Below are 13,195 nucleotides of genomic sequence, written 5' to 3'. Positions count from 1 at the left end.
CTGTAGTACAGTTTACTTATGTCTTCCAATTTATTCTGCCAAACAATTCCCCATGCCCAGTAGAATGCTTCCATATAACCAGTAGAATAGAACCCCTAAAGTTCAATCTGGACACAAGATACATTGTCCTGGATCTTACAGAGGAGTGATGAGGAAAGAACTTGACATGGAGTTGCTGTTTGGGACTGCAGCCTTGTATATTTTTGATACCATATTGTGCTGCCTTTAGATCATAAGAGAAAGGATGTGTGGAAACACTATAGCAAATCAGGCTTAGAGTTTATTCTTATCTTAAAACAGCTGGGTTTATTTAAGAATAACACATTACAAAAAAAAACTTTTAGGTTTTCAAATCATTACTTGCAGCAAAAACATAGAAAAAATATGACCAAAGAGACTAGTATAAAAACACATACAGACAGATCAAAAAAGGTACAAACTTCTCTAGGAATCACATGACTCAGGAAAGGGCAATGGGAAATTTGTACAAAACTATTGTTTACAGGTCCAGAATATATAAAATGTTCCCTATTTGATGGCAAAAAATACAGAAGGACATTTTTTTCCTTAGAATTAAAAAAGGTACATCAAGAGGTATGCCTAGCATGTGAACTTGGTAAGCAGTCAACCATCTTTTACACCTCACTTCCAATCACACCCCACTTTTGTGGGATGACAGCAGGTACACATATCAAACAAAGAGTCTGCACAGTGTCCATTTATAAGTGGAGCTTGCTGTGAGCTCCCACTAAAGTAAATGAGTTGTACAGAAATCATACACAGCGGACTGTAAGCATGGAACAACAGCAACAGAGATTTTCTGTGTGGCCTGAGAGCAGAGACCTTCTCATGTTGAATTAAAACCTGGACTAGTCAGTGTGACTTGTTGCATCCTGTCTCTGTAAAATATCTGCCTACTTGTAAGTGGAAAGCTGTGGCTGCTGCTGGCAACCCATCTTAGAAACTGAGCAGACTCCAATTATCAGCCTTCCTCAACTTGGCATCATGTAGGTGTCTTGGATGCTGACTCACATAATCTTTGACCATTGGTCATGCTGGCTGGGGCTAATGGGAGTTTCAGCCAAAAAATTTGGAAGATATCATGTTGGGGAAGACTGTTCTGCATACCATTTTGCATCACCAACACCACCTGCATAAAAAGCAGAGTTTCGGGAGGACAGAATATCTATTAAGGAAGCCCTTCATTCTGTTACGAATGAACTGAAATGGGAAACTTGAGGGAAAAGGTGGAAGCCAGGATTCCAATTCATATGTAAGAGATAGAACACAGGAGAAGAGCTGAAAAACCTAACAGACACTTGTTCACTGCTGCATCATTGGGAAAGGCTTATAAATATATATATATATTTATATTTTTATATATATGATATAAAAACAGTTTACCAATAATTAAAAAAGCATTAAAGTAGTAATATTGTACCTAAATTCTACAAATAACTCAATGATCAATAACTGCTCCATCTTCTGATAAATATCCAATCAACTTATAGCTGCTTAGTTTGCTTACAAATCCTATCATGTATCAAGGGTGCAAAGTGAGAGCTTCCTCTTGCCTGGATTTCCTCAGATTCTGTTAATGGGCCAAGGGAAAGATGCTGGCTTCAATAGGGCCTGTCCCCAGGCATGTCAGAACAATGAGCTGACCCTCAGAAATACCTTGCAGTCTGCCGCTCTACTGTTCCTCTCTGTATCTGACTCCATCCACACAGTCTGCCTACAAGAGACTGTTGTGGAGGAGGGACCAAGAAGGGCCAAGATGCTTCTGTCAACCAATGTCTCAACTGTCTAATGCAAGGATGGGAAGCAGGTTGCCCTGCAGATTCTGTTGGACTGCAACTCTCATTGTCCACATTGGCTTTACTGGCTTGTGCTGATGAGAGCTGCAGCACAACATCTAGAGTGCTACATGTTTTGTACCAATGTTCTAATGGATAAATGGATGGCCCTAGAAGTTTAGTTAGAATTAACGAAGTAGTCAGTGTAAGACAGTGGATTTTGAGTGAAAGGAGTCTTCTACCTGACCATCAATGAAAAGTAGTTGGTTCATCTTCCATTTACCATTCTTTACTACAGACCTGAAGACAAGATCAATACTATGGTAGCAAACTGCTTTGTATGTGCTGGTGTCTATTTGAAGTTCCATTCTCAAGCAATTCCATTTCCAGTAATAATTTAAGAATAAAGGACAATGAAACATGAGTGCTGTGGGAAACATCTGTGGTACCTGCAGCAAGTTGTAGAAATACGCAGACAGATCTGGCAAACCTGAGTCTATCAGCTTTCTCCAGACATGTATACATGCATGTTTTATTTCCAGAGTTGATGCATTTGTTGCAGCAGACCATCTGCAGCCATTATAGCATGCAGCACTGAGTTTACTGTGAAGTTATTTTTTTTTCCTCCAGGCTATGGCATATACAGTGCAACAATTCAAATGCTTTTGTTCCATACCCTGCTGCTGAAGGTCTCAAATTGCTTGCACATGTCAGTTATTTTGAAAAGGGCAGACAGACTGAAAAAAAAGAGAAAATTTCTTGAAGATGAAAATTCCTGTCTCTGAAAGTCACTTGTAAAAAATAGGCTTTCAAAATACAAAATGGCAAGTGTGCTTTTGAAAGGGTTCCACAGCACACCAATCCATGGTTTGAAGCCAGAAAATGTATTGTACAGTCTTGTAAGCTTCAGTGGAAAACCCATGCAGTCCTTACTGGAGATGGCTGAGAAGGGCAAAAGGCCTGGTGTGCATTTTCTAAAGGGTCCTGCATTTGGCATGAAATCACAACAGCTTGCGATGGAGGATCTCCCAGACCATCCGCTTTCGGAAATAAGGCATGTGTTGCTTTAATGACAAAAAAAGACAAGGGCATCAGCAAGCCTTAAAATGATACGCATGTAATAGCTTTTAATACACAGTAACATTACTCAGTCACAAAGCCAGGGTCAGTACCTAGCCTTGGACTATTTATAAGATCAGTTATTTTTGAAATTTTGATCTGGCAACCCTGGCTGAAGTATAAATGCTCAGTCCCCATGAACTAGAGAGATATGTAATCAATAGCATAGTTTTTCTGCAGCATACTACTGGACTGTTCATGGTGAAAGGGGTTATGAAGAAAGGAAAATGCACATGACATTGGGAGTCAGCAGCCTATAGGCCAAAACATCTGGACCAGGACCACAACTCTCATCAGCCCTACCCAGCATAGACAATGGTGAAGGATAATGGCAGTTGTAGGTCAAATGGTCTGTCCCTGAATTTAATGGACAGGTAGTCAATAGTTAACACAGCAAGACTTTTACAGTGCGAGATTACAAGGACCATGTTCAAAAGTTAAGAAAAAGAATAGTCACCTTGCATCTATAAAATCAGCTGCTGGCTTTTTATGTAGGCTTTGCTGAAGGAAATACATTAGCTGCATATGGCACTTTTTCCTCAGTATTGGCCAAGCATTTTCTCCTCAATATGAATGCCCAAGTTTAAAGATCTTGTGCAGAATCACAACTAGTTAGTCCCACTTCTTGCAGCACAACTATATCAGATCCTCCTGGTTTTGCTTGAAACATCTTTTGAAAACTAGAAAGTTAGAAGCTGACTTGTACAAAATAAGCAAGTATTTGAAAAATTATTTACTTTGAATCTTTTCTTCTGGCTACACAATTTGGGTTCCTTTCATTAAGAATTGACTTGTTTTTGGTGCCATGCTAATTGAGGTCTGAAGGCATCATTATGATAATCTAGGACACCATTTTGCGAATACAGTGCCAGGAGACGAACCTACCTGGGTGAAGTTGATTGGTTTGTCTTTGGTAATGCTGTCAGCGTATTTACAGGCAAACATCCCACAGTCACTGCCATTCATCTGCTGAGGGATCTCCTTTAAGAAACAAACAAACCCATTCCTCTCTATTTGGTTAGCAAAAGCCTCATGGCTGCTTTATCAAAAAATGTACTATTAACTGCACGGACCCTCCATGAAAGAATAGAATGGGAACGTATGAATCAGCATAATTTTAGCCAAGATGGAGACAAAGATTACAAAACCTGAGAACAAGGAAATGGTAGAATCGGAGCATACTGCAGGCTCCAAACATATACTGAGGCTTTTGAATACCTGAAACAATTATCAGTTCCAAAAGATATCACAGCCATCTGTGGTTGAAAATATCTTTTCCTTGCCCATACACTGGGCACTTAACCCCTATTTTCTTTGCCCAGAGGATAAGGCAAGGAGAGAGTTGGGAGGACCTCTTTGTCAGCTGGGGTCTGTAATAACCATGGGAAAAGTAGGTTGCTACAGGTATTCAAATGCTTCTGTAGAAACAGAGCCTGAAATCACAAGCAACTTTGTAAGCCACACTTAAGACATGTTTTTTCCTATCCACGCATTTATATGATTCTCCTATTTTCTCACTGTACATATATAATTTTTCTTAAAAATCTGCAAAGAGCTATGCACAATCATGGACTGAGAAAACGGGTGGTTTCTCATCTGCAGACCTTTGATTAGAAAAGCACATATAGACATACAGATCATGATTAATTGTATCAGCATCCCTGTAGGCCAGCCATATAGGGCCAACATACCTGGCTTTTTTTACTTAGCAGCGTCCAACCATTGGTATCAAATTCCCTTTTCTTTTTATCCAGGCTTTCCTGCTTTAGGTACTGCCTACAAAGGTTGGGGGTGGGGGGGATGAGAAAGAATATGTTTAAGCAAGGAAGCAAACAAGATCACCACAATTAATTGAGAAAGTACTTTGAATTTCAGGATTGTAACTCAGTAATAAGCTACAGTCTTCTCAAACAGACCTATAACAGAAGGTCACAACTATAAAAATGCCAGCAGACCTGATTAAAGGGAGAAAGCACAAGCAAGAGCTGCTCCCTTAGATAAAAAGCCCACAAATTGAACATCAGCCAACAAATTAAGCCCCATGTTGTGTCCCAAGCACACTGCTATCCTTACATAATTTTGGACTTCCTTCATTTCTAACGCAATTACCATATTTGTGTAGCTGGTTCCCAACTAAGTAAATCAGAGAAGAGACTGAAGCTTTCCAGTGCTAAATACATGGCAACGTGCTACCTCAAAATCCCTTCAGTGCAGGCATGTGAAGGCTTCACACACTGGCCATATGCTGTATGGATCAATGAAAGAATCAGCCCATAGATTTTGCTAGCTTCAACACACACTACTTTCTCTCTCTATCTTACATATTTATTGCTTTGAGGCCATCTTACTATCTATTTCTAGTACATTTATTGTCTTGATGCCATCTTACTATCTATTTCTAGTACATTTAGCTAGGATTGTTCAAACCATTCTTCCATTTCACCAAGTATTATCAACTGTATTTGCCTCTGGATCTTGCATCTTAACAAGAATCTTGCATCTTAACAAGAAACAAAAATTAAGAAAGAATCTACAAGGTTCAACTTCAATCGATGTAAGGAGTCAAACCACACTGTGGATAAACTGTGCTATGTTCTGAATAAATGTCACAAAATAGTAGGCACACACACTATCAGCGCTGAAAAACTTCACATATTCAGCTTTCCAAGCACTTGCTACAATCTACAGTCTTTCTGGAATCCATTATTCCTAGCACTTCATCTAGAATGCCATGCTACCATAGGAAAAAAGTAACAGATGGTACAGCTATATACTTATGCTTCTGTTATTGAGCTAGGTCAGAAAGTGCAAAGTAACATATTCAGCCCTGCATACCTCAGTGCCAATGCAATTCTTTCAGGTACTAATTTACATGGGTTCTTTGCCCTTCTTGGTAGCCAGTTCAAATTACTACTCACTCATTACTATATTGCATTTTACTTGCAAAGCAAAACTGTCCCAATCAATTTTTTAAAAATGCTTTCCGCCTGCTGGATTAAGGATTAAGGTCCTATTTGTAGCTGTGAATCACTTCTGATCAATCAGATTCCATTTGATCCAATTCTAACCCATCTAAACTGTATACCACACATACAAACTAAGTAATGTTCCAATGTCACTCCATCACAAAGCCAAGATTCATACCAAGCCTTGGACTGTTTTATAAAAAGGCCAGTTATTTTTGAAGTTTTGATCTGCATTTATTTCTCTTAATATGTATATACTGCCCCAGTCCCATAGACTCTGGTACCAGGATTACGTGGTAACATCTTTGAAAAAACAAACTAAGCTGTATTAATTATATTCTATATAGTTCTTGCAATACCTAATGTGGTGTTGCCCTTTCCAACCTTCATATATGGAATATGGATATCAGGATACTTCTGAACAGCAATTTCACAAGTGAAATCTATGTATGTTAAAATATTTTCTCTTTTTTAGTGGAACCTTCTTTTTTTCTAGTAAAGCTTGTACTATGGTAACTGTGACTAACACTTCAGTCACAAGTATAGTAAGAACTCATATTTTATTGTTTTTCTGAAGAACGATGTTCTCAACACAGCAGCAACCCCACTCCTTCCACCATGTTATATGGAAAGCAACTTCTGAAACAGAGTAGCCTCAAAAACAGGATTTCATATGCCATAGGGGCCTGCAGTTTAAAAAAAATCTATCAAATTTGCAGAATGTGTTTGACTATTCTACAGTAGTTCTTTGGGATCCTGTCCTATGTTTCTAATGAGGTATGTTTAATTGAAATGAGAGGCAGCTCTTCAAATTATATTTGAGATGATTTAGAAAGCAGGAGAGAGAACATAGGTAAACTTTATTTTAACATTCTTGCTATTCACCAGATATTTTGAAAAGTGTTAGAGTTCCAGTTCTCAGAATGTTCCTCAGGTTTCCTAGTAGAGATGTCTGTCTCAAAATGGAGCAGCACAAATGAATATAGTAATTTGCCTGACAGAAGATCATTTCATTAATATGAAAACCTAGAAGCACCTCCTAAACACTAAATTTATATCTAGGAGCATTTTCCACTGAACACGCAGGACACAGCAGTAAATAAGTATTTTAAATATTACAAGGACAATACTGTCTACTTGCCAAAGCATTGCAGTGCTCTCTGTAAAAGTTATCCCTGCATTTCCCCCAATTTTGATCTTCCTAGACTTACAAGGAGCAACAGCACAATGTGTATACAGCTTTGTAGTAGCTCCCAAGTAATGTGAAACTATGATTAACATGGAGAAACTCTTTCATGAAAAAAGAGGAAGGAGGAGTGATTCTACCAGGATGCTGCTAATATGCCAACAACAGTTTGCTGGCAGCCAATATTATGTCTTAATCATCAATACCACCCCCGCTGATGCAGCTTCAGCATTTTCTCTCTTTAGAATAAATAGATTAGCCTATTCATTTCTGAAAATGACAAAACTAAGACTGTCATACTTCAAATACATCACAAGAAAGCAAAACTCACTGGAGAAGACAATCATGTTAGGGAAAGTTGAATGCAGAAGACAAAAGGGAAGACCAAATATGAGATGAATTTAATCCATAAAGGAAGCCACAACCTTGAACTTACAAGAACTAGAATGGACATGGAGGGCTTTCATTCACAGAATTGCCAGAAGTTGGAGATGACTTGATGGCATGTAACAAAAATACCTCATCTTGGTTCTTAACACTAGTATACCTTTGAACAGGCAGCAAGCATGTGTCATAATAGAAAATTTTATGAGAATCTGAAGCTCCCATAGTCAGATCACTGGTTCATCTATCCCAATATTGTCTGTATAACCTGGCAGCAGCTGCCCAAAGCCTTAAGCAGAGAAAGATCTTTCTCAGCTCAGCTACCTAAAATCCTTAAATAATTATTAGTAAATCTGTTTTGACTTTGTAAAAAGTGTTCCATTAAAACAGGATAAATATATATTTTAAGAATTAAAATCAGTCACAAGAGATTTATGGCAGCCCATAAATCTCACCCTTTTCTAAAAAGGGACAACCCAATCATTTAAAACTCACCAAAAATCAGGAAGCTCTAAAGATTGAAAGCATGAAAGGGTCACTAACCATGAATAGGACCTCCGTCCCCTCTTCCCGGTGTGATCCTCCCACTGCATTCAACCAATTAAAGCCTCCTGAAAGGAAATAGAGAGGGAAAAGCAATTACAGGAAGGGCAGCAGTCAGTTGGAAGCAGAGTCCCTTTCCCATTATTGTACCTGTGACAATACTCATCTGACTGTAACTGTAAGGTTCTCACTATGCTGCCATCTCATGGGCTGGAGCATGTGTGTAGAGAGACAAGTCTGGATCTAATCAGTCTTCCTTAAGTCTAATCTGTATATATCAGGTCTCATTTGGAGATCTACCAATATGAACAGGCTCAAGCAGCAGAAAAGCTACAACACCCACAGTAAAATTATTCCAGTGGCCACTTATCAAAAATTCCAACAGACAAAAAACTTAACCTATAAATAGATCAAGTACTGAGCTATTCAGCTTCCCACCAATATGGCAGAAGTAGCCTTCACTTAATCTTGGCTGCTTACTACAAACAGCAGCTACTTCCAAGCAAGATTTAGTAGCCTTTTGCTATGACTAATCTTCCCTGAAGCTCTCACTGATTAGCTTCATGGGGTTCTAATATTACAAAAACATTTCTTTATTCACTTTCTCCATACCATGCATTAATTTTGTACACCTTTATCAAGTCTTTTTTCTCTAAGCTTTTCTCTAACAGCCCCAGATGTTGTAACCTTTCCTCAGCCCCCAGAGCATTCAAGTTGACCATTTGGTTTCTGTGCTTTTCCAACTCTACAGTATCCTTTTTAGGTGCAGTAATGAGAATTGAGAACAATATTCCAAGTGTGGTTACACTATAGATTTTGTGTCAGGGGAACATAAGCCACCTTTCTAATATAATGGGCCTTCGGATTTCAAGTTGTAATTTAGAAAACTGCAGACTATGGTACAAAGAAAATCTTATCCATGTTAGCCCTTCACTATTTCTGTAATGAAAAAAAAAACCTTACTGGCTAGCATGTATAAGGACAACTCCCAATTATCCCCATTTCTAGAGAAGAATATACATGTTCTGTGTTCTTATCTAAAGTAAATGCAGTGAATTTCCAATACTGTAGTTTAGAATGACTCTGCATGTAGGCACCCCCTCTGCCATTCAAAATCAGAATGTAAAATTCCACCTAAAATCTTAGAGAAGATCAGGATGCCAGTGCTTGAAGAAGTGCCCTGTGTCACTTCCTCAATGAGCAGCCAGGAGAGATACACTAACATACTTTTTTATTAATTAGAGGACATATATTTAGAATTTGGGCCACAGCTTCAGATAAGTTTAATCTGCTATCGTGTTGTGTGAAGGGGGTATTCCTGTCCAAGTACCATGCAGTGCAAATATAAGAACAGGCAAGCAAAAGGAAAATCTTGCAAAAAATGTTGATAGGACAGCCTGAAAGAGCCATCTTACAGGTTGCAGGTGGATAGGGACTGTCACATTTTCAGCATTGCCCTTCTTTTCCCTCCATATGGAGGTTTTTCCTTTTTTTCTCACTGACACCAATTAGAGGGAAATTAGCTATACTCCGGGACTGGAGTAGGTCTTTGTCCCTGCTTTATATGTTGGGAGATCATGAAACAGGATCCTGAAGTCCTGCAGCCTTCCCCAACACTACCCTTGTCTTGTTCCTGACCCATATGCCAGAGCAACAACAGCAAAGAAGCTTTCTACTGGTGCATCAGGGAGACCTCTACCCACACACCTCTCCCTAACCCTCAGCTGCCCTCCCAAGAATAGAGGAGTGCTCTTTCAGTCCTTGAAACGTGTTCGCTATTACTATATGCTTAGATTGTGTTCGTAAGCTGCCTTCCAATGGCAAGAGGGCGTACAATTTAAGCAAGTAAATATATACAGTGTAATTGGTTGTCATGTCATGCACTGAAAACAGATCCAGGATTTACAGTACTGAATACTGAATTTTTACTTAACAGTAAATTCAAATCTGAAAGTCCCATTACAATTGATGAGGTTTACTCTAAGGAAATTGGATATAGGATTATGGTCTAAATGACCATTTGCTGTTAACAGCCAATTAAAGTCAAAAACAAAAACAATAGAATCCAACATATGCTATCGATGGAGCTAACAATACTTTTCCGAATTCATTAATTGTATTTTACAGTGGTGAAATAGTATTAATTGCTAAAACTGTTCATTCTGTCATTTTCCAATTACTTGCTAAATAAAATGGAAATATTACACAAAGCTTCCTGTAGCCTGAGTTTTTATAGTTATTAATCCAGTTTACTTACAGATTGGAACTATTTCTATACACTGTACTTATGTTTAGTCATATTCCTCAGCAAATGGAAATGCTGCAGCTTCTCTGCCAAGTGGGAACATATTACAACAGTTTTGAAGAAGCTGTCAATAAGCTCTCATTCAAGGTGCTCAGACACTTGTAAAACCTGACACTACTTGGACAGCTGGTAGAATACCTTTGGCCTGCCCAGATGTTAAGATCAAATGGAGATGCCTACACATCACTGCATCTTCCTGAAGGGATTTTATAATGAAAAGCAGACAAGTGCATACATTTTCTTGAACATATACACGTTTTTAATCGCATTGTAATATGTGGTTTTAACAAACTTAAAGTTTACCTGTGAATGAATCTAAATTTTGTACCAGCCTGTCACACCCCAGTTAGCATTCAAGGCAGTAGCACTTCGTGCAGTGTTTGAGAGGCTAATTTTACTAGAGATACTGAAAAGTGTACAGACATGTATGGAAATCCTGATAAAAGAAGCCATCAACATGTTAAACACTTTTATAATTTAATTATACTAAAACACCTGATTAATATTCCTGAATCACTGGCAATAAATGTTTAACAACATTCTGATATACAACTGATATTCCTCCTAATTCCACCTCCTGCTGCCCTGTCTTTTGATGGTACATAAATTATTATCTGGTATATACATTTTAGGACAAACTATAAGAAGGATTCAGCACTTTTGCTCAATGTCAATACTTTGATCTTAATGCTAAACTTTTGCATTGCGCAGAGGAGCTTTTGGTCACATTCTGCACATGCCCAGTCTTAGGAGAAGGAGGCAACTTATATGTAAGCTGGGTTTGCCAGAAATGGCAATACAGTCTATTGAAATAAACAGTAAGGTCCATCAGCAATGAAGGATTTGAAAATCAGACTATGGTGCAATACTAAATACAATGCTCAAGAGTAAATCTCAATTGCTGTGTATATAGTTAGAAATGTATTTTCTTTAAAGCACTAAAATGCTATTCCTGCACAATATTTATCTCTGCAAGGTATACAATGCAACGAAAAAAGCAACAAGTTATAGCTGAATCCAGTACTTGCTCTATATGTCCTTGCTGCCTCAGTCTATTCATACCAAGGATATAGGGTAATGTGTTCTTAGGATTCCTTGACTCTTTTTAAAGAAAGTTTCTTGCTCTGGCAACAGCTGGGACTCTTCAGATAGCTAATCAATATGTTCCTTCTTTCTATATGACAGTGCCCTTATCAAGATTTGTAGACTGATCGTGCTTTCTAAATGGGAAAAAAAGCCATGAAATGCTCGACTACCTTAAGAGTGTTATGCTCAGAGCTGCAATTTGACACTTCTTGTTCAGAGGAGAGCCCAAAATGAGGCCTGATCCTGCACATTTAAAAGTCAGCCTCAAATGACATATTCGCAAATACTCCCCCATTTACTAGCTAATCTATGTCATCTCTTTTTGTGATTTCTCTGAATTGTTGTGCTGTTACAGCTTTGGTTTTGTTTCTTTTTGTTACAGCATGAACAATTGTTAGGAAAAAATATTTTAAATAAATTAACCAACCAACAAATGTGTGCATTTAGGATGGGTTCCCAGCTCTGACCTCAGAGCCAGTTTCCAAGGTCAGACCACAAACTCGGGTGAAATATCCAGTGGCCACTGTCTAGCAACCACAGGACTACACTGTTATTAGTTTACTGAGGAATACTGCATTTTTGGCAAATGGAAGCGCATCCCCAACATCAGAGAAGAACAGGATTCTGGAAACTACTTTTGACTTTTTCTGGATCTTCAAGACTACCAGCTGGAGACAGGCGCAAAACAGTAGCTAGCAGATGGTAAACATACACCATGCAGAATTAAGGAGTAGTATGCCCCTGAGCACATAGATTAGACCAAAAATTTTTTCCCAGTTTTAGAACTGAGCTGGTAGTCTGTCCACAGCAATCTATTTCTGGTTTGTTCACATATACGTACAACACATATACTTCCTTAATTTCAACAGGTGAATTTAAGATAGTAGTGAAGAAGCAGCCTTTCTTTTTGATGTTGTTAAACCGGGGCGGGGGGGGGGGGGACCCTTTGTGCCAACTGCAAATACTCCAGAGATCTTGGGTAGATTTACCAGCAGATCATCAGTAGACCACTAGTAGATCCTGATGTACTCCCTATCCACCTCCATCCTAAATTCATTCTCATCTGGACTCAAAGTTTATTGCACAACAGCATCTCAGAACACTTTGCTGAAGCCAACACACAATAGGCATCAGCTGGGTTACTCCTATCTCAGATGAATGACAGTTAAAACTAGTAAAGTCATTTCCAAGAAATGGCAGTAACATCTGCCTCTTCTTGCACTGGAGAATGTTTGCTTTAGTTATTTTGTCTTAGAAACAACCTTGGAAATTAAGCTATTTCTACATGCCACAATAGCAGCATTTTGTTCTGAAGATTGCCCTCTATCTACCCTGAGCTCTCTCTTTTTTTTCTTCACCCTTGACTCAAGAAATCTTGAATAAGTTGGGATACTCACAAAAGTATCTTGCAAGCGTCGTTATCATTTCCACCCATGGAATCATAGTAGATTATGGTTTTTTTCCTGAAGTCAATCACCTAAATAAGATCAAATATTTCATTAAGACTTTGACACATGCTTACTCACAACCATACACTTTCTAGCATGCATTCCAAACCTCAAGCCTTGCTTTCTGTAGAAGAGAAACCACTTGAAAATAATGGTGAAAGTAGATCTTTGGCAAAGTTCTAGCAAAGATCTGTGAAGACTTCCCTTCAGGAGCAGCATATTCAGCCACATATATGCAGCTGAATAGAGTTAATGATGTTTGCAGAAGCATGGTGAGCCTGTGGCAATTGTTAAGGCAGCCATGGCACTGCTAACCTCCTTTTGCCATTAGGGTTTAACTATATAAATGTTAGGTCATGAGT

At 38.5% G+C, this 13,195-nt stretch overlaps 1 protein-coding gene across 4 annotated transcripts in view; it reads right to left on the bottom strand.

Moving 5' to 3' along the window:
- Window positions 1-267: 267 nt before the first annotated feature.
- The window catches only part of SENP1 (SUMO specific peptidase 1), a 35,955-nt gene continuing 23,027 nt past the window's right edge, over window positions 268-13,195 (bottom strand). For 2 of the 4 annotated variants that reach the window (XM_044443146.1, XM_044443147.1), the window contains exons 16-19: window positions 12,783-12,862; window positions 4,607-4,691; window positions 3,801-3,896; window positions 268-2,860 (exon numbers count right to left, since the gene is read on the bottom strand). In XM_044443146.1, the coding sequence (XP_044299081.1) occupies window positions 2,798-2,860; window positions 3,801-3,896; window positions 4,607-4,691; window positions 12,783-12,862 (324 nt within the window). In that variant the 3' untranslated portion in view covers window positions 268-2,797. The other 2 variants (XM_044443148.1, XR_006415985.1) reach the window with 2 other exon arrangements.

Source organism: Varanus komodoensis, unplaced genomic scaffold (genome assembly GCF_004798865.1).
Source record: "Varanus komodoensis strain SLA01 unplaced genomic scaffold, ASM479886v1 scaffold41, whole genome shotgun sequence".
NCBI classification, from domain to species: domain Eukaryota; kingdom Metazoa; phylum Chordata; class Lepidosauria; order Squamata; family Varanidae; genus Varanus; species Varanus komodoensis.
The sequence above is the reverse complement of the archived record's forward strand: the minus strand, read 5'-3'. Positions and strand labels throughout refer to the sequence as shown.